A 24,765-nucleotide genomic window follows, 5' to 3' on the forward strand; every position below is an offset into this window, starting at 1 on the left:
CAAAAGTTAAGTAATTTGCCTGAGGCAGAGCCAGAATTTCCCTGTTCAGCAGGACTCTGAGTGAGCTCTGGAACACACCTCATGCATCTTGCCCATTCCCTCCTTTCTGCATCTGCCGTCAGTATCTTCCCTCTTGTCTCCAAAAGGGAGCAGCACTGACAGCAGCCTAGAGCCACAGGCCCTGGGGAAAAGGACCATGTGACTGCACAAGGCCCTAAGCCCAGGCAGGTCTAGACTACATTAGGAAACAGAACTCAGTTTTGCCGATGGCCTCTGTGGGTGGGCTGATCTGCCTCAGGGCATGCCTTGATCCTGTACAACCAGACTTCAAATAGATCACTAGAAGCTCAGGTTATTAGGAATGGGGTGGGGTGGGGAACAGACCTCAATTTTCATTCATAATCCAACTCACCTGTCCACAGGTAGGTGCTATAGAGGGAGCTGTACAATAGAACAAACACCAAAATTTGTCCAACAAAATTTTTTTCTTTAACAAAATTCCATATCATCATTCCAGCACAGACAATAGACTAAGGAAAAAATTATTAAAAGACTTTGTAAATAGCTAAGAAAACCATATAATTCAATACTGCAACAGAAAATTCCAATTAGGTCAGCCATATTCATCTTTCATTCACAGCAAATATAATTATTCATTTAAAAGTTTCTGTGAATAATTTTCAACTATTACACACGACTTATACTAAAACTTCAAACTTTATGTTAAAAATCCAGTTTATACCAGAGCCTTTGACAATATACATATTCAATTGAAACAGATGACTACATTCTAAATGTTAATCTTATACCTGTATTTAGTAATGGCTTATATTAAAATTGCTAAAGTTCTTTCTATTACAATTTGAGACATGCAAAGATTAATTAGAAAAATAAGATTGTGAAATTTCAATTATTAATGATTAAATTGTTTCTATTAAAAAATGCAGTTATCGGCCGGGCGCGGTGGCTCAAGCCTGTAATCCCAGCACTTTGGGAGGCCGAGACGGGCGGATCACGAGGTCAGGAGATCGAGACCATCCTGGCGAACACGGTGAAACCCCGTCTCTACTAAAAAATACAAAAAACTAGCCGGGCGAGGCGGCGGGCGCCTGTAGTCCCAGCTACTCGGGAGGCTGAGGCAGGAGAATGGCGTAAACCCGGGAGGCGGAGCTTGCAGTGAGCTGAGATCCGGCCACTGCACTCCAGCCTGGGCGACAGAGCCAGACTCCGTCTCAAAAAAAAAAATAAAAATAAAAATAAAAATAAAAAATAAAAAATGCAGTTATCATCAAATGCCATTATTAGCCTCAACTTTAGATAGTTTAAGACATTTTGCAATATTAAATATGTTAGGCATCTACTAATTGTAATCAAACTGTAATTGACTGCATTTGGTAATACTTCTGACTTCATAACCAGAAAAACCTAGCAAAGTTATTTTCTCTTCTACAGTAGAATAATCCATTAGAAAAGCATAGTTCTAAATACCAGTAGTTTTACTAACCTGAGCAATGAGTAAATTAGTTGTAAGCATATGAGGAAGCTGTTTATACTTCTTACTCAAAAGAAGAATAGCCAGAGACCAGACCTTGAAGACAAAAGGTTCAAAAGTTGTTCATGTTTCTTAATCTTTACAATTACTTATTAAATAACACAATGATTAGCCTCTTTAAATAACCTTCTTTGTCCTGGTTCAGAAAGAATTTCCAATATTTTATTTAATATGTCTAGTTCCAAAAAGGTAAATTATTATAACCAATGTAAAACAACAAGCGTGGAGAGATCCCATAATAAATTAACTCTCCAAAAATTACAGGGTCTTTAAGAACTAATGCGGCCAGGCATTGTGGCTCATGCCTGTAATCTCAGAATTTTGGGAGGCCAAGGCGGGTGGATCACCTGAGATCAGGCGTTTGAGACCAGCCTGGCCAACATGGTGAAACCCCATCTCTACTAAAAATACAAAAATTAACCGGGTGTGGTGGTGGGTGCCTGTAATCCCAGCTATTCGGGAGGCTAAGGCAGAAGAATTGCTTGAACCTGGGAGGCGGAGGTTGCAGTGAGCCAAGATCGTGGTGTAGCCTGGGTGACAGAGCAAGACTCCATCTCAAAAAACAAAACAAAACAAAAAACTAATGCCTTGGCCAGGTGCAGTGGTTCACACCTGTAATCCCAGCACTTTGGGAGGCTCAGACAGGGAGATCACTTGAGGTCAGGAGTTCGAGACCAGCCTGACCAACATGGCGAAACCCCACCTCTACTGGGTATGGTAGTGCATGCCTGTAATCCCAGCTGCTTGGGAGACTAAGGGAGGAGAACTGCTTGGACCCAGGAGGCAGAAGTTGCAGTGAGCCAAGCCGAGATCATGTCACTGCATTCCAGCCTGGGCAACAGAGGGAGACTCTGTCTCAACAAGAAAGAACTAATCCCTTGACCAGGGCCATGTTCTAACTATGCCTACCTTTCGTGTCTGGGGTGGGACACAGGGTCACAGACAACTATTCAAGCTTTAGTGGGAGATAGTTATAATAATGCACTATTCTAAGTTTTCTTCCTTTCTCATCTCCACCATATTGTCTCACGGGATATCTCAATGGCAGGCTGTTTTACTTCAAACAACACATACCACCCACCTTTAAGATTAATCATCTTACATTCCTCATTTTTTATTCTTTTTGTGTGTGTGAGACAGAGTCTCACTGAAGTGCAGTGGTGCGATCTTGGCTCACTAAAACTTCTGCCTCCCAGACTCAAGTGACTCTTGTGCCTCAGCCACCCAGGTAGCTGGGATTACAGATGCACACCAACACGCCTAACTAATTTTATATTTTTAGTAGAGATGGGGATTCTCCATGTTGGCCAGGCTGGTCTTGAACTCCTGGCCTCAAGTGATCTGCCTGCCTCTGCCTCCCACAGTGCTGGGATTACAGGCATGAGCCACGGTGCCAGATCATATTCCTTATATTTTAAAGGATTGGGCTTCCATTCTACCTACATAGTGGTCAGGTAAGTATCCTGACTGATTTCCTTCTTTCCTTATTGCCAACTGAAATGTATATGGTCTCTTTCCCCAAACTGCCCTGTTATGAATGGGTGTAGCAGATTTTAAGAATATGTGACAGAGGTGGAATTTCTTTAAAATTAATCACACATTTATTTGCTACCAATATACATATTCATCCCCCACCTCCTTTCCTTTAACTGTATACATTGTCTTTTTTTTTCAGCCAGAATATCTGTAGTTTTACTAACATGAATTCAATAGGCCATTTGATCTGTAAGATACTCTAGCTGTTATATACTTAATTATTTAATTTTAGTTAGACATATTCAGTTTGAGAAGTAACCAAAAGTTTCATTAACATTAAATAGGCGGTTGGACTTGAACTCAAAGATACCTTCTGACCCCATGATTCCAGAACAGCTAGGAATTCTATAGTGATTCATCATTTGCAGAATGCTTTTTACATATATTATTTCATTTAGTCCCTTAAAAATCCCGTGGAAATATGTGAAATTATTGTCATTATTTTATGCTGGAAAACAGAAGTTTAGAGACGGTAAGGTAACTCCACAGGGACATACAGCTAGTTTGTGAGAGGGCCAGGAATAAAATCCAGGTCTGACTAAATCTCATGTTTTGTCTGCTGTAGAACTCTAACTCCCAAAAGGAAAGACAAAATTCAGTTAATCAGAAAGATGATACTACATTTTATGGGCAGGCTTTAGCTTTCTTTATTTCATAAGAAACTAGATTTTTAAATCCCTTTCTATCAACAATCTATTCTCAAAACTCACTCTGTGGTTTCCATTCATTTTGGCATGCAAGGTGCTTACCAAGGAGATCAGGCTGACAATACTTATATCAAAACTAACATTCTGGATGGCATATGCCAACGGCTTAGGGTCCATAGTGGGAAAGGTCAGTAACCAGGCAGAAACGTACATGATGGGAGCAGACACAAACGTGCTTATCACCATCCCTGAGGTTATCTGCAAAAATGAAATTAAATGGAGGAGTTACAATCTCAATTAAACAATATTTTAAACTTCAAATAACCACGGCACACTAAAACATTCTACAATAAAAATGAGACACAGTAAAGACATTATAAAATCCAGCATGTGGCCGGGCGCGGTGGCTCAGGCCTGTAATCCCAGCACTTTGGGAGGCCGAGACGGGCGGATCACGAGGTCAGGAGATCGAGACCATCCTGGCTAACACGGTGAAACCCCGTCTCTACTAAAAAATACAAAAACTAGCCGGGCGAGGTGGCGGGCGCCTGTAGTCCCAGCTACTCGGGAGGCTGAGGCAGGAGAATGGCGTGAACCCGGGAGGCGGAGCTTGCAGTGAGCTGAGATCTGGCCACTGCACTCCAGCCCGGGCGACAGAGCGAGACTCCGTCTCAAAAAAAAAAAAAAAAAAAAAAATTCCAGCATGTTATCCAACACCATACTTCCCCTTTCTGAGAATCCTTAATAGAAAATACAATTAAGTTACCTTGGTTCCTCTTCTAATCTATGCTTAATTTATATTCATGCATAATAAATACTAGAAATTCCACTGTTGATGGTTAGTTATCCTCTAGGTTCTAGGAAGTAAAACATAGCAATGATATAAATAAACCTATTTCACAAACTATACAGCAAAAAAAAGGAATTCAGAAAAAGAAAATTACCATGCAAATATGTATTTTACAGATTAAATAACAGAATTGACCTCCATTAAACAACTTAGTTCCTTCGTATTATATTTAAAAATCATTTACTCTGATGCTGTAGATACCAGGTACAATACATTTAGACACTGTTAATAATTTGGTGTCGATTTTATCTATCTGCTGCAGTTGATTATGTGGTATTTTGCATCTGGTGCTTGAAATTATCAATGAATAAAATAGGCATTTTTTTCTTCAAAATGTCAAAGTTACCCTTCTGTAAATAATTTTTAGGTTTCTGTATAAGTACAGAAATAAAATAGTTAAAACTAACTTCAGCCGACTAAAGACCCCAGATTAAATGACTATTGTTACATTATGTTACATGATGCCTATTTCCTTATAATGAGATAGCTTATGGACACCAAATTCTCATAAAAAATAGTGCTGCTTGCTCTATCACCCAGGCTGGAGTGCAGTACAATCTTAGCTCACTGCAACCTCTGCCTCCTAGGTTCAAACAAATCTTGTGCCTCAGCCACCCGAGTAGCTGGGATTACAGGCCTCTACCACCACACCCAGCTAATTTTTGTATTTTTAGTAGAGACAGGGTTTCACCGTGTTGGCCAGGCTGGTCTCGAACTCCTGGCCTCAAGTGATTTGCCCACCTCAGCCTCCCAAAGTGCGGGGCCTCATAAAAAACGACATTGCTTTCTATGTTTAGAAATTAAAAATGGGCTGGGCATGGTGGCTCATGCCTGTAATCCTAGCACTTTGGGAGGCCGAGGCAGAAGGCAGGAGTTTGAAATCAGCCTGGGGCAACATAGTGAGACTCCCGTCGTCTCTATTTTTTCTTTTTTAAAAAAGAATTTTAAAAAATTAAAAATGAATTTAAAAATTTGTTTCTACTAAACACACAATCAAACTTAGAAAGTACTACAAACATACAATTTCTACTTCCATGTTGAACTGTGTTGCAAAGATAGCCACTCCTGGTGCTACAGGAAAGACGCCATACAGAAATGCATAATTTGATAAACTTGTATGGTTCACCACATTGTCGCCTTTGTCCAAGAGTTCCACCATTTCTCTGCACAGAAGTGGCAGCACCAGACTGAAGAAAAAAGAAAAACATCATTTACTTGATATGAAAGCATGGTGGTCCCCAGTAGCAGGCTGCTCTGGTGAATTTGGCATCAGGTTCTCCTGCCCAGAAGGTATGTCTATTTGCATGCACACATTCTGTGCATGTCTACCTGGGCACATTTTGTTGAAAGAATCAAGAATTCAACTTGAAGTCATTTAAAGTGTAACAATATTCTGGAAATACCTCACACATCAGGGATTAGGAGGGAAAAAAAGATTTTTTTGATTCTACAAATAATTTTTTTTTTTTGCCAAAAGATCATAAAAGTTGCAATTCTAGCTACTTTCTTGCTTCCTCTATCGGTTTACTGAAATGTTCAAAGAAAGAAAGAAGGTTGACAATCTGCATAAAAACTTCTTTCAAGAGAATTACTAAACTCCTTTTCTTTCTTTCAAAGTATTCTAGAGAGAGAGAAACTCCTTTTTTGAAAAAAAAAAAAGCTGAACTTTATCATGATTAGGGGTTGAAATGGTTCAGTTAATAATAACATTGCTTAATAAGATTCTAAAATACTGCCGGGCGTGGTGGCTCAAGCCTGTATTCCCAGCACTTTGGGAGGCCAAGGCAGGTGGATCACGAGGTCAGGAGTTCAAGACCAGCCTGGCCAGTATGGTGAAACCCCGTCTCTACTAAAGATACAAAAAATTAGCTGGGCATGGTGGTACGTGCCTGTAATCCCAGCTACTCGGGAAGCTGAGGCTGGAGAATCACTTGAACCCGGGAGGTGGAGGTTGCAGTGAGCTGAGATCACGCCATTGTACTCCAGCCTGGGTGGCAGAGCAAGACTCCAGCTCAAAAAAAAAAAAAAAAAGATTCTAAAATCCTGTAGAAAAATAGGTATCTTCAAGTAGCTCTTCATCTTTGTAAATACAAAAAAAAAAAAAAAAAAAAAAATTAGCAAAGGAACTAAAACAACTGAGATGGAGCAGAAAACTAGTGAAATGCAGACCTGTTGAAGAGCCAATTATTAAACAAATCCTTCAGGATTCCATAGAAACTGCAAATCCACAATAGCTGAGCAAATGGGGCTCTCCTTTAAAATCAGCAAGACCAAGATTGGTAACATTTTCACGGCAGCACCTAGCAAGGCACTCTGGGATGGAGTAAAGAACTACTTTTATCTGTATTTTCTTAATTAAAAAACTTAAATATCTAATAAGTATCAAAGACCCCCCGAAAATCTTTAAAATTAGAATATTTAAATTTTACTGATAAGCAAAAGTTGATAATACCATTATTGTTAAAACTATACTTATTACTTTGGCAATACTAATACTTTCTTTCTGAAGAGCATAACATCGCCATAAATAATTTTCAGTACTTATATTCATTATTATTATGAAAATAAAAATATTAGGTTATGTTGCACTGGTCTCATGAATATAACTGTCTATACATGAGGGGAATGCCATAGTTAAGTATACCTCAAGTACTTTGGGATAATCTTGCAGTAAAATTATGTCACCTGCACCATCAAGTACAACTCCATGGCTAATGGACCAAGTAAGGTGAAGAACTATTAACTAAGAAGTTGAGGCTGGGCACAGTGGCTCATGCCTGTAATCCCAGCACTTTGGGAGGCCGAGGTGGACAGATCACCTGAGGTCAGCAGTTTGAGACCAGCCTGGCCAACACGGTGAAATCCCATCTCTACTAAAAATACAAAAATCAGCCAGTTGTGGTGGCAGGCACCTGTAATCCCAGCTACTTGGGAGGCTGAGGGAAGAGAACTGCTTGAACCTGGGAGGCGGAGATTGCAGTGAGCCAAGATCACGCCACTGCACTCCAGCCTGGGTGACAGAGTGAGACTCTGTTTCAAACAAAAACAACAAGAACAACAACAACAACAACAACAACAACAAAGAAGTTGGTGAGCACTTTTCATTTGGCAAGCCAGGATCATATCGCTGATAATAATCATTCATATTGACTTAGCTATATTTAGAAAGTTTGGCCAACCTCAGAACTACAAAATGCTTTTCCCAAATTCATGAAAAAAAGTTTGTATTAGAAATTATTGTTCTGGTTATTACTAAGATGCTTTTGTCTTTAGGATCTTTATGGATTGGGAAAAGTCAGAAATGCTGCAAAATTTATTTCAAAATACTGTCAAACTGGGACATGAGGAGATACTGAGTAAACTTTACATAAAAGCTGAAGGGAAGCCCATCATCTTTACCCTCTGACAGTAAAATGGAAAGAATAAGCTATAAGGAATAAGGAAATGACTTTCCTGAATACACCAACATCACATTTTCCTTTATCTCACAACTATTCTACAGGGAGGGGTTATTAATGGTCAAAGGGGAAAATGGTTGCAGACATACTGCTGACGAATTGGCTAAATACGGCTTTCAAAAAGTACAATTCTAAAGTTAAATAAGTGATACTTACAGTTTAGCTGTGATGAGAAGAATTAGTACAACAAATGCTGACTTCTTCAGTCTCTTTATTTTTCCCACCATCGTGAGACCAAGGTAAAATAGGGCTGATCCAGAAAAAGAATTTCCAAGTCCATCAAGAAAATTTTCGACATATACAGGTACCTTTCGATCAAGAATAAAATTGAAGGCGATGCCAATGAAGACCATAAATACTATTGGGTTCTGTAATACACGCAGGAGTCCAAGTCCCACAATTTTTACTTTATTTTGAGAAGCATTTTGAGTGTCTTTCCACTTTTGGATTTCACAGAAGATAAACCCTATAGGGTTTAACATCATAAGAGATATTGGTGCCACCAAATAAATGTACTGGAGATATTCTGGGTATGTAATTTGATATAAAGCTTCAACTGCAAAACAAGAATATTGATTTCTAAATGATGACCACAGAAATACAGATGTGTTATGTATATAACATTTTCTCTACTTTATAGCAATGATAAATCTGAAATTTTCAAAATGACCCAAATAGCCTATTTTGGAAAAGTACATTTTAGTAATAAATCTGAAAAAAGAAAAATGTAATAAATATCATATAGCTTATAAAATGATAACCAAGTTTACACATTATTTTTAAACCTAATTTTTAACCATCTAAGGGTTAAAACAAGTCTCCAAAAATGGGCAGAACTGTAGAATTTTTAGAAGAAACAATTCAAAGTAAAAATCTAGGGACAAACTAAACATTTAAGTAGTAATAGCAAAAATGCGTTTATTGGTATCCATGGAGAGAGCAGTTTTACTGGAGTGGTAAGAGACAGAAGTCAGATCACAGAGGGTTGAGGAGAGAGTAGGAGTTATTTAAGGAACTAAAAAGGAGCACGGATGTGACGGAGGCCACGCTGTGTAAGAGAAGAAATGAAGACGGGAGATGTTTGGAGGCCTCTAGGAATTAGGGGCAGTTGGAAGTGCAGGAGTTCAGAGTAAAACAGGTAATGAGCTACTCAGTTAAATACTTTCCAGATGACAAGGTCCAGGATGTGGCTATGGGACTTAGTGGCTGAAATGGACTAAAGGAAAACATCACTGGAGATGAGGAGGTCAAGGAAATGACGGGGCAGAGAATTTCATGGTAGTTCACAAGATAATGACAAAACTTGGGATAAAGGTGAATGAGGGGGAATGCCCAGAATGAGGTCAGCAGGTTAACAGCAGACAGGATGAGTGGTCTAGCCAGAAAGCATGAACCTCAAAGTAGTTTTTAACAACAGAGCAAAGGGATAGTCCAGCAATGGTCCACAGTAGCTGTGAGGATGCCAGTCCTACCTTCCATTGCTTATGTGGCAATGGGAAAATAAACAATCTCCATTTGAGAGGAATGAAAAGGAAAGAATACCTTCAAAGAAGACCAGTGGAGATACTTAAGGAGTAGAGATAGAAAGGTGGATCTTACAATGTTTGGGAGGGAAATACAGTAGAGTCACATCAATGCACATTTAATTAACACAAATTCAACCATACTCTCTTGGGAAAACAAAAGCTTCATTCCCCCCCCACCCCGCCCCCCGCATAGCATGTTTCCAAGTGCAAACAAATTATTTCAACTGCTGTTCATTGAAAAACAATGCTGGCTAAAAAAATCTGGCTGTGTTACACTTATGAAAAATGATACAATATAGACGAAGTATGTGTGCTGTATTTGGTGAGCATTTTCAACAGTTTGAGTATACAAGATGACTTTAGGACCTAACCACTGCATAAGATGCGTTTTTTAATCTCATGAGGGAGGTGAGTGAGTGGGATCAGACTTCTAGCAGTTTCTTGGTAGACGTGAGAGTTGGTGACCTAATCTTGAGTTCATTAGAGCAACTTAGGGCCTTTTAGTAAACAAACTGGTCTCCAGCCATTTTTGGCAATGGGTCCTGAAATTATACAATCTAATGCAAACAAAGGCTGATTTATAATTGATTTGAAGTTGAGAAAGATAAAAAAGAACAGCCACAATCGCTCACAAGGAAAGAAGCAACCATGTGAAAACATGTAAAAGATTAGGTTTCTCAATTTACACTAAGATCAAGTGACATAGGCAGGAAAATACACTTGTTTACTTACTCAGGATATGTAAGTTCAGTTAATGTCATGCACATGTCCCATTAAAGTTATATAACTAGATTATATAACCTTTAGAAGGTCACGTTTTTCTTAAAAGCTAAAACTTATTTTTTAACAGATTCAATCCCGATTTTCTCAGCTAAGTAAATTCAAGATCTGTAATATCTCCAAAATGAAGCAGTGGCTAAAAAATATTTGATTACATAAAATTTTATAAGTTCTTTCCACTGATTTCCAAATTAGATATGCTGGTTATATAAGTTAGTGGTTTTCTTTCAGGTTTCATAGACTTCATCTTTTAAACAAAAAGCAGCACTTTTGATAACTATTTTTAGATAACTATATTTCTGATTCTCTTGAGATATTTTATCTCAAGAGAAAGATGTTCAGACCTGTCTACCACTCAGTTTTTATAATAGAGCATATATTTTGGAAAAGTCTTATGTTTTCATCTGAGTATCAGAATTTTTCCTAACCAGCCACAATAAGATGCATAACATGTTTTCGTTTGACAACACAGCTATACAGTTCTATGATCTACTCAAAGCCCCTTATATTAATGCCTTTTTCCAGAAATTTACTTTCCTGGCACACTAGCATTTAATCACCACCACATAATGAACTTTACATTGTTTTAAGAACTCAGTGCAAATTTAAGCAACAGTTTTTATATTTGGCCATTCACCACATACTTTCCTTCTTCTTTGGAAGGATTTTCTCCTCTTGATTGCTACTACAATCATTAGTTAAAAATCTCAAAATTAGATTACTTCATGTGTTTACCAGCCAACATTCTCTTGGATTTTCTCAACCACCTTCTTCAACCATTTTATTCACTGCTAATAGTACCATCTAAATCTAAACTTTCAAAAGGTAAGATTTTCTCACGGTTCTCACTGCCCACAGGAACAGCTACAAAACCTTTCTTTTGCCTGGTGTGGTGGTTCATGCCTGTAATCCCAGCACTTTGGGAGGCCGAGGCAGGTGGATCACGAGGTCAGGAGTTCAAGATGAGCCTGGCCAACATGGTGAAACCCCGACTCTACTAAAAATACAAAAATCAGCTGGGTGTGGTGGCACATGCCCATTGTCCCAGCTACTTGGGAGGCCGGGGCAGGATAATTGCTTGAACCTGGGAGGCAGAGGTTGCAGTGAGCCAAGACTGCACCATGGCACTACAACCTGGGCAACAGAGTGAGACTCCATCTCAAAAAAAACCCAAAAAACAAAAAAACCTTTCTTTTAACATTCACAGTCCAGTCTCCACAACTGGCCCCTTACTTATCCATCCCATCCTTAACGCAAAGACTCCATCAGCCAGTTTAATAACAGTTATACCAGACAACCACCACATTCATAATTACTAGTTCTTTATGCTGTTCATACCATCACCCCCTAACTTCTCACTATCTCCTTTTTTAACCTAAATCTCACCTACTACTTAAGGCCTGTCTCTGGCACTACACTTTCCATCAAGTCTTCAACCTATGTCATTAATCTCCCCTTCTCTGATATTCTGTAGTACTTTGTTTCATAGTAGTGCCACCTCAATAAATTCTAAGTTCCCTGAAAGCATCATTTTAATAGCCTACAGTCCCTGGAATAATGCTTGAGAAAATCTGAAAATACTTGCTGAATTGTATGAACACATCAATGAATGCCAAAAGTTTCAGATGTAGTAAACATGTATTTTCTAATACACAGCTCTTTACATCGAATTGTTGTCAATGAATCCATTTTTAAACTTTATTTTTACTTTTAAAAACATTTGTTTTTAACTGACAAATATAAATTATATATATTTATAATGTACATAATGTTTTAAAATATGTATACGTTATAGAATGGCTAAATCAAGCTAATTAAAAATATGCATAATCTCATATTTATCATTTTTTTCTGATGAGAACACAAAATCTACTCTCAGCGATTTTCAAGAATCCGTTGTTATTAACCATCTTCACCATGTTGTACAATAAATCTAACTGAAATTTTGTATCTTTTTTTACATTTTACACGTTATGAATATTTATAAAGCAGGTTACTATTCAGGTATTTTAAGTCAGCTGAACAAGCATATAAAGGCAGAAGTGTAGTCTAGAGGGAACACACAAAAAAATTGTGATTAAATAAATACAGGTTAAATTACTAGAATAGGGTTCAACATGGGAATTTCAGTCTACTTCTGCCATTCATTTGCATAATTAACATCACATCTTTATCTATAAATTAGCAGTGCTTTTTTTTTTTGCTATCAATCTGAAGATGGTTTTTCAAACCAGAAAAAATATACACGAAAGCAGTACGGTATAGCATAGTAACTAAAATTAGGTTTACAATCATTATATCAACTTTTAAGTTCTAATTAATTAATGCTTATAAATAAGGCTCTTGGAGGGCGGGGAGAATCCCATTATGAGGAGTTATTATACAGCTTTGAAGAACTAAGAGACAAAATTAGCCACCCACTGTGCTTCCTATTTTGATTCCTGCAGGGTTTCAATCCTTAGCATATAACACAAAGACCCAGACAAGATCATTCTATTATGTAATGGCATATAGTTAAATGCTTCATTTCCTTTCTGTTTACAGCTCAAACACTAGACCATAATTATGATTAGTCAGGGCACTTATGCTATCAGCATTGTTTGAAGAATAAATTATAGGACTTAACTATGCCCTATTAGTATCTTTTAATGACAGAGGCAGGGTACCATTCTGATATGCTGAAATCAACATTTTGCCACGGGAGATTCTTAGTTTCTTCTCATACTTGGATTTTTAAAAGTACTTTAGAAAAGAATTGCTTTAAAACACAGTGAGCTTCTTTTGTTTTTATTTTTTTAGAGACAGGGTCTCACTGTCACCCAGGCTAGAGTATAGTAGCAATCATAGCTCACTGCAGCCTTGAACTCCTAAGCTCAACAGATCCTCCTCCCTCAGCCTCCCAAGTAGCTAGAACTACAGGCTTGTGCCACCACACCTGGCTAATTTTGCTGTTGTTGTTGTAGAGACAGGGTTTTCACTATGTTGTCCAGGATGGTCTCAAACTCCTGGACTTAAGGAATCCCTCCGTCTCAGCCTTCCAAAATGTTGGGATTACAGGGATGAGCCACCATGTCCAGCCTTCTTTTTTAGTTGCAATGTGCACTATTCTGTTACTGGAGTAAAAATACATCATTTTAATGTAATGTCATAGAGTGTTATAGTTGTCATAGTATGTAGCGAAAGAAAACGTGACTATCCTTTTTCTTTATTCATTAACTTATATGTCTTCTCCTTGCCAGCATTTCTTGTGTTACCTGTAAATTGGACAGATGTCGAACAAATGCAGTCTTAAAAAGGACATTTCTTATAACCCATGATCGATGCTTATCTGTGAGCAAGAGAGTGGGAATACTTTGGAGAGGCCAGGAAACAAAAGAAAGAAAGGTCTTCTCTTTGGACACAGTATTCTTTCTGTGTTCACCAAGAACAAGGCCAGAAGGCAGACGGGCACAGCAGCAGTAATAAGTTACCTTATCAGGCAGCAGATACTCACCCCTAATAGTTCTATACCACACCTTCCAATGTCTAGATATGTGGAAAAGCACTTCTCTAGTATATTGGTTTTTAGCAAAGTTATCTTCTACAACTTAATGTTACAAGAGCTTTCATTATTGTGATTAAAAAAACAAAAACATAACAAAAATTATACCTCGAAATCAACAAACAACCATCAGGGAAATTTGGGCTGGCACATGGCTAGAAACATGATTATTACCAGATTCACTGATTTAATGTGGGACATAAGAAAAGCAGTGATAAAATGGCTGATTACATTTTTTATTTGGAAAATCTGCCTCAATATGACAATAGATTAACTATTCCAATAGGTCTTTTTCCACTGCTACTCATTTTACAGAATATTTTAGAGGAAAAAACTCTTTGATTTTTTTCTGAAACTAGTATATTACAAGGCTGGTTGGGTCTTCTGAAAATTGAACTGGCACATTATGTAACTGCATGGCATAAGAGAATGCCCAGGATTTGCAACCGGAAGACCTAGGTTTGGGTGTCAGTCACCTGCTAGTCGTATGACCTGGGATAAAATAATTACATCTCTGTAAGCCTGTTTCCTTATTTGAAAATGAGGATAATAATGTCTGCCTTACTCAAATGAGATAAGTATATAAGAAAGTATTCTGTAAACTATATAGTTACAAATGTTAGTTCTGTTTCATTATCGGCTTACTAATCTATGGGAGTATGAAACTACATACTTCTAGTTTATGTCTAAAGTAAGATATAGCAATATTTATCAGATATTTAACACCATGGTACTGAGTCAGTTCTAAGGTCCTTATACCACAAATACCTTGACAAGTGTACCTTATTAATTCTCCTGAGGAAATGGACAAACATGTTAACTCCTTGCTGTTTTCTTTCCAAAAGTCTTTATTTCCTTTTAAAATTCAATAACCTTAAAGGAACACCTATCTAGTTTCTGACTATTTGTAGCTCAATTATCTATGAGCCCAGTTTTTCCTCTCTTAAACCTCCAGCTTTACTCACAGTTATTTAACTTCTTAGGTGTTTCTCTCTTTCTGGTAACAAGATAGAGGAAAGTCAAAAGTAGAGACAGAGGTGAAAAGTATAGTTAAATAGAATCTTTTTGGCACCAGTAGTGAAATAAGTTGGGGTTTGAGGGGAGAGGATAAAACTGCTAGATAAGAAACTTGAAAGTTAATTGTAGATTTCAATTGTATCCCTCAATAGGCTCAAGTCTCTGCTCAGAAGACATATCATCAGAGAGGCCTTCATCGACCACCCTACCTCAAATAGCACCTCCACATTCCTATCCCTCTACATGACTTGATTTTTATGGCCCTTGTCACCACCTGACATGATTTTAATTTTATTATTCTCCCATTACAATGTAAATTTAATATGTGCAATAACTTTGTTCACAGCTATAATCCCAATGGTTAGCACAGCCACTGGTACGAAACAGGTCCTTATTCGTGAATGAATGAATGAATAAATGAATGAATATATCAATAATATTCAGGTCCTCATACTTGACAGATGATCAAAGTATATATAACTTTAATTTAAAATATAAAAAAGTAGCTACTAGGTATACATTTTCTTGGTGACAGAGTGTTCTGAAATATAGAACGTTTCCTTTCAAGATACGCCAATATCCCAAACTGGTACATTTACTGTTTCATTGAAAACATATATGCATAGAAACATAAAATTAGGCTGCTGAAAGAGTTAGAAATATAAAAAACGAAAAGTTAGAAAGGTAAAAAAGCTCTCACCATTTTTGTTCTTAAATAAGAAATTAACTGCAACTAAAATACATTAAAATTTTGAATAACAAGCTCAAAAACAATTTTTTTAAAAATTTGAGACAGGGTCTCACTCTGTTGCCCAGGCTGGAGTGCAGTGGTATAATACTGACTCACTGCAACCTCTGCCTCCTGGGCTCAAGCAATCCTCCTGCCTCAGCCTCTTGGGTAGCTGGGACTACAGCCCTGTGCCACCGCAGCTGACTAATTTTTTGTTGTTGTTGTTATTTTTTATAGAGATGAGGTTTCGCCCTGTTGCCCAGGCTGCTCTCGAACTCCTAGGCTCAAGTGATCTGCCTGCCTCGGCCTCCCAAAGTGCTGGGATTATAGGTGTGAGCCACCGCATCTGGCCCCAGAACAATTTCTGATATTAAATAATACGTATTCTAGACGGTAAGAAAAATAAATTCCTTTCACAAACAATAATAACTATTTTTATACAGACATAAATCTACTTTTTAAACATAATTTAAATCAGAAGCGAATCCTTTCTAAAAATTAAGCTTCTTTCATATGTGCTTACTGGGAAGAAAAAAATACAATTAGGTCTGTTCACAAAGGTTATTAGAATATGACCATTTATTTTAGGTAGATGTTTAAAGGATCCTCAAACTCTGAAGTTTAGGAAAATCTATGATTCATTCTAAGACATATTTGAGAAAAAAATGAAAAACTTCTTAGATATAAGAGTAAGAATCTGTCACTAACAAATGCCTAAATTAAAACTGAATTTTTTAAACACATGAAAAATAAAAAATAACTTACCTATAGGGTATCCCAATGCAAAGTCATTACTTTGTGTAGCAAAAATAGGGAATAGTCCAGCTTTGCTAAATCGACTATCAGGACTGGCAACCAATAAGGTTAATACACATACAATGAAAAATACAGAAGCTTTGGCAATTAAGATACTATATAGAAAGGACCAATCCACATTGGAAAAATTAAGTACAACCATGTTTTTGAATAATAAAGCTGGAAGTGCAAATCTGGAGACAAAATTTCCCAGGCCTTTGGCCTGTGTTGATGTTATGACATTGGCCCTTCCTGCTATGTAGCCACAAAGGACAATGCCAAAGCATTCCAGTAAGGCTGGAAAAAGCCTTGTAATTGACATCGAAGGTGGGTCATTAGTGGAATTAAATCCATGTGTTAAAGCTGTAGGCAAAGTCTTGGTCATATTGACTGCAATGGTTAAGTTCTCTGCAGGTAAATTAGAAAAAGAATTCATTTTCTTTCACCCTCCAACTCCAAACAGCTCTCTGGAAAGAAAGGAAGAAAGATTCAGTATGGCCATCAACAAGAATTCTAGTTGAAATAATACACTGGCAAACCTAGATTTATTTACTTATTAAATGGCCAAATAAATATACATACTTTCTTCAACTACCATCAGGGAAAATACAATGGAAAAAAAGTGGTGGGTTGCTAACAATAATCGCTTCACTCTCAAAGGCAGGTCAGCTCAAAATATTTATGTTGCTGTTCTATATTCAGTATTAGACATAAGTAAAGTAAGATCTGCAAATATTAGAGCCGTAGTGATGCCCTGTGCTTCTCTCCAGTGATTCTCTCCATCAGTTGAGCTCTGCCTGGTGGATAAGGGCCTCGGGACCACAGAGTCTCCACTGGATGTTCCCATGCATCCAAATTCTCTGGAAATTTCAGAAGTTCTTAAGGCTGCATTGAGGAGTCACCCAGGGACCAGAGTCCTTTCCGGCCCATGGTCATACTTGAGTATAGGATGGGAAGAGGAGTATAGTAGAGCACCACTAATCAACTTTAAACCAATAACTTTTTTTTTAAAGATAGGGTCTTGCTCTGTCTCCCAGGCTGGAGTGCAGTGGTGCAATCTCAGTTCAGTGCAACCTCTGTCTCCTGGGTTCAAGTGATTCGTGTGCCACCATGCCCAGCTAATTTTTGTATTTTTGTAGAGACAGGGTTTCACCATGTTGCCTAGGCTGGTTTTGAACTCCTGACCTCAGATGATCTGCCTGCCTTGGCCTCCCACAGTGCTGGGATTACAAGCATGAGCCACTGCACCCAACCTGAACGAATTAACTTTTCTGTGTCTCACCTTCTTCACCTGTAAAATGGCAATAACAGTAATACCTACCACATGGAAACTTGAGATTATACAACTGAAGTCTTTAAAATCACATCTAAATCACATCTGGAACAGAGTAATTACTTAATGAAAGTTAAATATAACTTTTGGTAGAATATGACAGAGAGAAAAAAAAAAATGATGACATCCCACCAATATACCTTTAGTTCCTTCTATACCAGCCACACACACTGGCCCCAGGGACTTTGTGCCACAGGGACTTTGCACATTCAGTTCACTCAAGTGTCATGGAAGTAGGGACTATGCATGTTTTTCCCCACTGTTGTGTCTTTAACATCTAGGACAGTACCTGGCACACGAGACAGAAAAAAAATATTTTTTTAATGAATAACTATAATAACTTACACTTAAATAAACCTTTTACCCTTTCATGGATCAATGTTCTCTTTCAGGCACTATTTATGGACAGAATTTTTTTGTTTTCTGAATGATAAAGTATTATAAGTTTTTCACTACAGCAACAGAACCAAGAACACAAAATGTGTCTAAAGGCGTTCATGAAACGTTGAAAAATACAAAATGTTTTGTAAAATGTTCTAAAGAGGTTTTCAGAAAATGCTAAAGCATGGAACAGATTCAAAAAACGAATAGTACAATAATTATCAGACTCCCTCTTGCTGCCAGGAACACAATGAACATGAGGTCTGGATAACTCTAAAGCTAATCGGCTTTTATTAGTATCTTGAAATTAAAATGATGACAATTGCCAATTTCTTTTTCTTTTTTTTTAGATGGAGTTTTGCTCTTATTGCCCAGGCTGGAGTGCAGTGGCGTGATCGTGGCTCACCTCCACCTCCGCCTCCCGGGTTCAAGCGATTCTCCTGCCTTAACCTTCCCGAGTAGCTGGGATTATAGGCATGCACCACCACGCACAGCTAATTTTGAATTTTTAGTAGAGACGGGGTTTCTCCATGTTGGTCAGGTTGGTCTCAAACTCCCAACCTCAGGTGATCCACCCACCTCAGCCTCCCAAAGTGCTGGGATGACAGGTGTGAGCCACCACACCCAGCCAACAATAGCCAATTTCTAAGTGATTACTCTGGGTTTACCATCTAAAGTAGACTTATATAAGGTAAAAAGTAAAAAGTTCATGCTTCTGGAAATTTACAATGCTCAGGTTAAGTCCTCAAACATCAACATCATGTTAAAAAGACTTAGATGACAGCCCAGAGATCACCAACAACTGACACCAGGCAGGGGTATAAGGGAATTTTCTCTGTGCTACCCTTGTATAAACCGAACCATTTAAAAACCTTATATTTAATCTGGATTAGGACAAGTATTTTTCTACTAGAATTAGATAGGAGTGGTCAATATAGTATGTGAAACCTACAATACTCACATACTTGAAGTTTACCAAATAAGCATCAAATTATATCTTGGGAAAGCTACCGGTTGGTACAAATACCCATACTTGAAGTAAGGAGCTGGTAAACAATTAAACGCAGGTGTTAAACATTTGGAGCCCTTAAGAAAGTGTGTACTTGGAAAGGCAGTGCTAAAGAAGAAATTGATAAATTAGTCCAGTTTTCTATTCACTTTCAAAAGTGCCTAGAGTATTAACAACTCATTCTGCTTACAATCCCTTACTTGTACCACACGAGCATGTCAAGGCATTCCAGTAATTTCTTTAACCAACAGTTTTAACTAAACTAGTTGAAGTTCAGTGGAGAGTCAAACAGATTCTGGGCTTTACAGCTTATTAACTCATAAGTTACTTAGCCTTTCCGAACTTTTGTTTCCTCAACTGTAAAATGAGAGTAAAAACCCCCCTATAGGGACCAGGCATAGCAGCTCACACCTGTAATCCCAGCATTTTGGGAGGCCCAGGCAGGTGGATTATGTGAGCCCAGGAGTTTGAGACCAGCCTGGCCAACATGGTGAAACCTTAGTCTCTACAAAAAATGAGCTGAGCATAGTCATGCATGCCTGTTGTCCCAGCTACCTGGGAGGCTGAGGTGGGAGGATCACCTGAGCCTAGGAGGTCTCTGCAGTGAGCCATGATCACACCACTGCACTCCAGCCTGAGTAAGACCCTGTCTCAAACAAAGATCTCCTTAGAGAGATATTGTGTGGATAGAATATTTTATATACAGCTTATCACAGAATAGGCCTTCAAGAAATGGCAGCAATTGCTATTAGGAACTGTTGTCTTACTACTAACAATGATAAAAAAGTAAACATGTTAGTTCTTCAAACATACCTGGTAAAATATCCACCAACTAAAAAAAGAGGGATGGGATTTATCAGTTTTTGTTTTATACCAAACAATTAAGACAAGTTGAATTTAATTTGGTTTGATCGTAAGTGGTTAACAGTGAAGGCAGAGCTCTTCATTTTTCTCAGGGTGATGGTCAAATAGTTGTAGCAATGTCCAGGATTAACTTTCAATTCGTTGAAAAATTAAAAAAAAAAAAAAAGTTGGGGGGGTCGGGCGTGGAGACTCACGCCTGTAATCCCAGCACTTTGGGAGGCCGAGGCAGGCATATCACCTGAGGTCAGGAGTTGGAGACCAGCCTGGCCAGCATAGTGAAACCCTGTCTCTACTAAAAAGACAAAAATTAGCCGGGCTTGGTGGCAGGTGCCTGTAATCCCAGTTACTCAGGAAGCTGAGGCAGGAGAATCGCTCAAAGCCGGGAGGCAGAGATTGCAGTGAGCCAAGATCCTGCCATTGCCTTCCAGCCTGGGCAACAGAGCAAAACTCCATCTCAAGAAAAAAAAAAGTAATCTGCCCTCCCCATGAGGTTTATTTTAGTGTTTTTCAGTATTGTAAAAGAAATACCTGCTAAGGTAAAGTCAAAATTATCAAAATGACTTAAAAAGTTTTACTTCATCCTAATCTTTTTTAAACGGGAAGATAATATGCTTTCTAAAGCATATTTTAAAATGAACAGGAACCACAGCAAGGGAAGTTTAAAAAAAATTACATCCAGCCTTTTCATCTATAAAAACAAAAGCTTGTTACAGAACAAACACGTTCACAGTAAAAAAAACCACTCGCTGAGGCACGAACTGGAGAAATGCTACTGTACTTACAAACCGCTTCTAGCCACATCATACTTGGCTTAGATCACATAAACGAACCACTGATATTATAAATAACTGCTATTAAGTGAAAATGGGAGGGTGGGGGAAAGGAGAGGGTTGACTAACTTCACAGAGAAAGCTTTAAACTCTCAGGCTATTTCTCAAACAGCCAACATCCTTTATCCTGTGGGATAAGTGTAATACAGTGTGGTACTATTAAAGCACTCTTCAACATCAACAGTCGCACCATTCACCCACTCCCACCCACTTGCTGGGCACCAAATGTCCTCCCCAGAGACCCGGGTAGGGAGCGCTGAGCACTGCCTCCTTGCCTCATCTGCAGGGACAGACTGTGGCCCTCCAAGATAAGGGGCGCAGAGAGTTCCTAACCGAATAGGCTGCTCGGAGAGCAGGTGCCAACCAACGCCTGGAAAGGCAGCAGTGGAAGTGGAAAGGCAGCCAGAGGTCTGTGCCTGGCGTAAGAAAAAGGTGGTCGCTCGTCTTCCCAGGACACGGGAGTCACAACGTCATGGTAACTAACATACCCCAAAAATGGGTAACGGAGAAAATTTGGCGCAGTGCTCCAGGTGCCTGGGCAGAAGCCAGATACTGAGGGTACCCTCGGGATAAAGGGAAGAGTCTAAGAATGACAGGGTGGACGCCCGTGCAGTGAGGAGCTTCCCAAACTAGGGATGGCAGTTCTGTCTCCGGAGGGTAAGAGACACCCCTTCCCCCGCGCGAGCCTTCCCGGGTGATCTCACACATTCCAAAGGCAGGCGCTGCGGGGCAGAGACAGCGGGTTCAGACAACGGGCCGCGGGGCCAGGGCGCAGAGGGTCGGCGGCTGCCCACGTGCCCAGGCCCGAGGGGTAGGGGTGGGGGTACCCCGTGTCCGCAAGGGAGAGCCAGGACCGGGCAGGTCTGCGCTCCAGGGGCCCATCTCACCTGCTTCGTCTGCAACCTTGGGGTGGCGAGGAGAAGGGAGCTGGCGCTCGCAGGGGGTCAAGCAGGGAGAAGACCACCGTCATCTCCCGCCCCCACCCCTCTTCGCTGAGCGCAGCCGAGTGCCAGCTGCAGCAGCTTAGGCACGTTCCGATAAAGTGAGGTGGGGTAAGCCGCCGCGGCCCTGTCAGCTCAGCCCCGCGCCGGCCGCGAGGCCCCGCCCCCACCCCGCCTTCGGTGCCCACCCCCTCCCAGCCCCGCCTTCAGGCCCCGCCCCCAGCTCCGAACTTCCAGCCAGACGGGCCCCTCCCCGCCCTCAAGCCCCGCCCACTTCCACGAGCCTCGAGCCCAGAGTCCTGGTCCCACCCTCAGGCCCCACCCACAGCCTCGGGCCTCCGAGCCACACGTTCCCCAACCCCGCCTTCAGTCCCTGCCCCCTCCTCCAGCCTCTGAGCCCCACGGTACCCGGCCCCGCCCTGCCGGCTGGGAACCACCCAGCCGCGATCCTCTGGGGCGGGACTTCCGGCCTCCCACCTCCCACAAAATGGTAGCCGTGTTGGGGGATGTTCAGTTTATTTTTCGTCTCCTTAAGCACAGACGCAGAGCGGGGTTGGCTTTCCGCTTAACCCCAACCTCGTATGATCTGCCAGTTTCGCTCCTGATTAGCCTAGGACTTTTTATAGCATAGAGTTTTAAAGCAAGGGCTTAGAATCAGACCTGGGTCAAAATCCTGCCTTCAACCTTCACCAAGGCAGTGTGACCTTGACGTTCCTACATAAGAGATTAAAATGTAAACGCTTAGCCCTGGGCTTGCTTTAGAATCTGGGCCCTGTCCATAACTGCTTCTATTGCGGGGCAGGGGTAGGGGTGGGGGTGGGGGTGGGGAACTACATACATATCCTCTCAGTATACTGATAGGAAACTGGTGACGTTGATGGAAAACTTACGAAGCTTCTTGAAATAAAGGTATTGAAACCATCCTCAGGGTTTATAAGAATTCTGGACAAAAATATAATTAAGCATTAATCAGGCTACACGTTGGCCCACTTCCTTGTAACCGAAAGTCAGGTAAAGCTAGATAGTACATTTGCATCCCCGTTGTTCCTGTAGATAGGTTTTCTGATGTTAGAGTCATAAGGCTTTTAAGAATTGCTCAAGATATTTTTCAGACCCTAAATTCCAGCGAAACAACTAATGCCAGCTAGCTGGAAGACCCCTGCCACAGAAGAAGGGAATCAGTATGAGAATACAGCTTCTTCATCTCCCTGTCCCATGACTTTGCCCTGCAGTCTTCAACCAATTAATGATCTCCACACTTCAGACCACTCCAAAACCCTTAAGAACCTGAGCCTCAAAGTTCTCCTGGAGACGAATTTGAGGTTTCCTCCTATCTGTGTTTGGTGGCTCTATGATTAAACCTCTTTCTCTTCTGCAACCTGGTGTCCCAGTGTATTAACTTGCCATGGGCCTCAGACAACAAACCTATATACAGTATCCCAAATACAGTGCTCCACTTTGAAATCTGAAGAAATCCTGCATGAGTTAGTCTTTTGAAATAAAAATTATTTCAAATTTTAAAATATTTATATATGTTCCCACTTAAGATATCCACAAGCGTTTGTTTACAACCTTTTACCTTGCTTTGCATCTTAAACATTTTTGTATGGCAATTTCCATGTCTTCCTATCATCTCGGCCATCTTAGTGCAAAGATACAAAATTGTGTGGCTTACTAAGAAAAATTACGGTAAGCTAAGGGTAGGTTAAAGGATCTGAAACTTAGCAGCAAAAAAATGAGCAGAAATTAAAGCTATAAAAAGGCATGGATCCTGCTCCAGTTTTCTTTGCTTCTCCTTTGTTCTCTGTCTTTCTCACTTTTAACTGCCTTCTTTGTTTCCCTTGAACCTGACTGCTTAAAAAAAAAAAAAAAAAAGAACATCTGAATATCTCAATTATCTCGAGGCTAAAAGGATTTTTGTTTAGGAAGTATGAAGATTAATTCAATTAAATAAATACTTCTTGAGCATTGACTACTAGGGGAATACTGGAAGATAGGCCTGGAAAGGTAAGTTATGGTCAACCTGTAGGAGGTTCCTTGGGTTAGTCTCAGAGTTTGAACCTTATCCTTTGGCCACAGTAAAACATTTAACTTTTCTTTTCCCACAGGAACATGTCAGAATGATTACACTATTTGTGGGTGTGTAATCTGGAAGCTGTACCACGATTAGTTGAAAGAGAGACTGAAGGCAAGAAAAACAGTGTGGTGACTTGGGGAAGAACCAAGACATAAGGAAATGAAGACTTACTCTTGGGTGATGACAGTAAAAAGAATGGAATAGGTCTGAGAGACAGGAAAAGGGAGAACTGATGGGACTCAATTACTGATAGGGCTAAAGAGGAGGAAGGACAGGGCGAGGAGGAAGGACAGGGTGAGGCGGCTCACGCCTGTAATCCCAGCACTTTGGGAGGTGAGGCAGGAAGATCACTTAAGCCCAGGAGTTCACCAGCCTGAACAACATGACAAAACCCCATCTCTGCAAAAAATACAAAAATTAGGCCGGGTGCAGTGGCTCACGCCTGTAATCTCAGCACTTTGGGAGGCCGAGCCGGGTGGATCACCTGAGGTCAGGAGTTCGAGACCAGCCTGGCCAACATGGGGAAACCCCATCTCTACTAAAAATACAAAAATTAGCTGGGCATGGTGGTGTGCACCTGTAATCCCAGCTACTTGGGAAGCTGAGACAGGAGAATTGCTTGAACCCAGGAGGCAGAGGTTGCAGTAAACTGAGATCACGCCATTGCGCTCCAGCCTGGGTGACAGAGCAAAACTTGGTCTTAAAAAAAAAAAAAAAAAAATTAGCCAGGTGTGGTGGCACACACCTGTGGTTCCAGCAACCCAGAAGGCTGAGATGAGAAGATTGCTTGAGCCCAGGAGGCGAAGGCTGCAATGAACTGAGATCGCACCACTGCACTCCACCCAGAGCAACAGAGTGAGACCCTGTCTGAAAAAGACAAAAAATACAAATAAAAGAG

General features: G+C 40.0%; 1 protein-coding gene across 4 annotated transcripts in view; it reads right to left on the minus strand.

Moving 5' to 3' along the window:
- GPR155 (G protein-coupled receptor 155) overlaps window positions 1-21,965 on the minus strand; it is a 51,462-nt gene extending 29,497 nt beyond the window's left edge. The window contains exons 1-8 of one of the 4 annotated variants that reach the window (XM_025404261.1): window positions 21,737-21,965; window positions 17,754-17,799; window positions 16,403-16,899; window positions 8,200-8,599; window positions 5,607-5,772; window positions 3,838-3,993; window positions 1,505-1,588; window positions 413-530 (exon numbers count right to left, since the gene is read on the minus strand). In XM_025404261.1, the coding sequence (XP_025260046.1) occupies window positions 413-530; window positions 1,505-1,588; window positions 3,838-3,993; window positions 5,607-5,772; window positions 8,200-8,599; window positions 16,403-16,868 (1,390 nt within the window). In that variant the 5' untranslated portion in view covers window positions 16,869-16,899; window positions 17,754-17,799; window positions 21,737-21,965. Of the gene's footprint in view, window positions 1-412; window positions 531-1,504; window positions 1,589-3,837; window positions 3,994-5,606; window positions 5,773-8,199; window positions 8,600-16,402; window positions 16,900-17,753; window positions 17,800-17,905; window positions 18,055-21,736 lie in introns of all 4 variants that reach the window. The other 3 variants (XM_025404260.1, XM_025404259.1, XM_025404262.1) reach the window with 3 other exon arrangements.
- Window positions 21,966-24,765: the final 2,800 nt, after the last annotated feature.

This window comes from Theropithecus gelada, chromosome 12, assembly GCF_003255815.1.
Source record: "Theropithecus gelada isolate Dixy chromosome 12, Tgel_1.0, whole genome shotgun sequence".
In the NCBI taxonomy this organism is placed as follows: domain Eukaryota; kingdom Metazoa; phylum Chordata; class Mammalia; order Primates; family Cercopithecidae; genus Theropithecus; species Theropithecus gelada.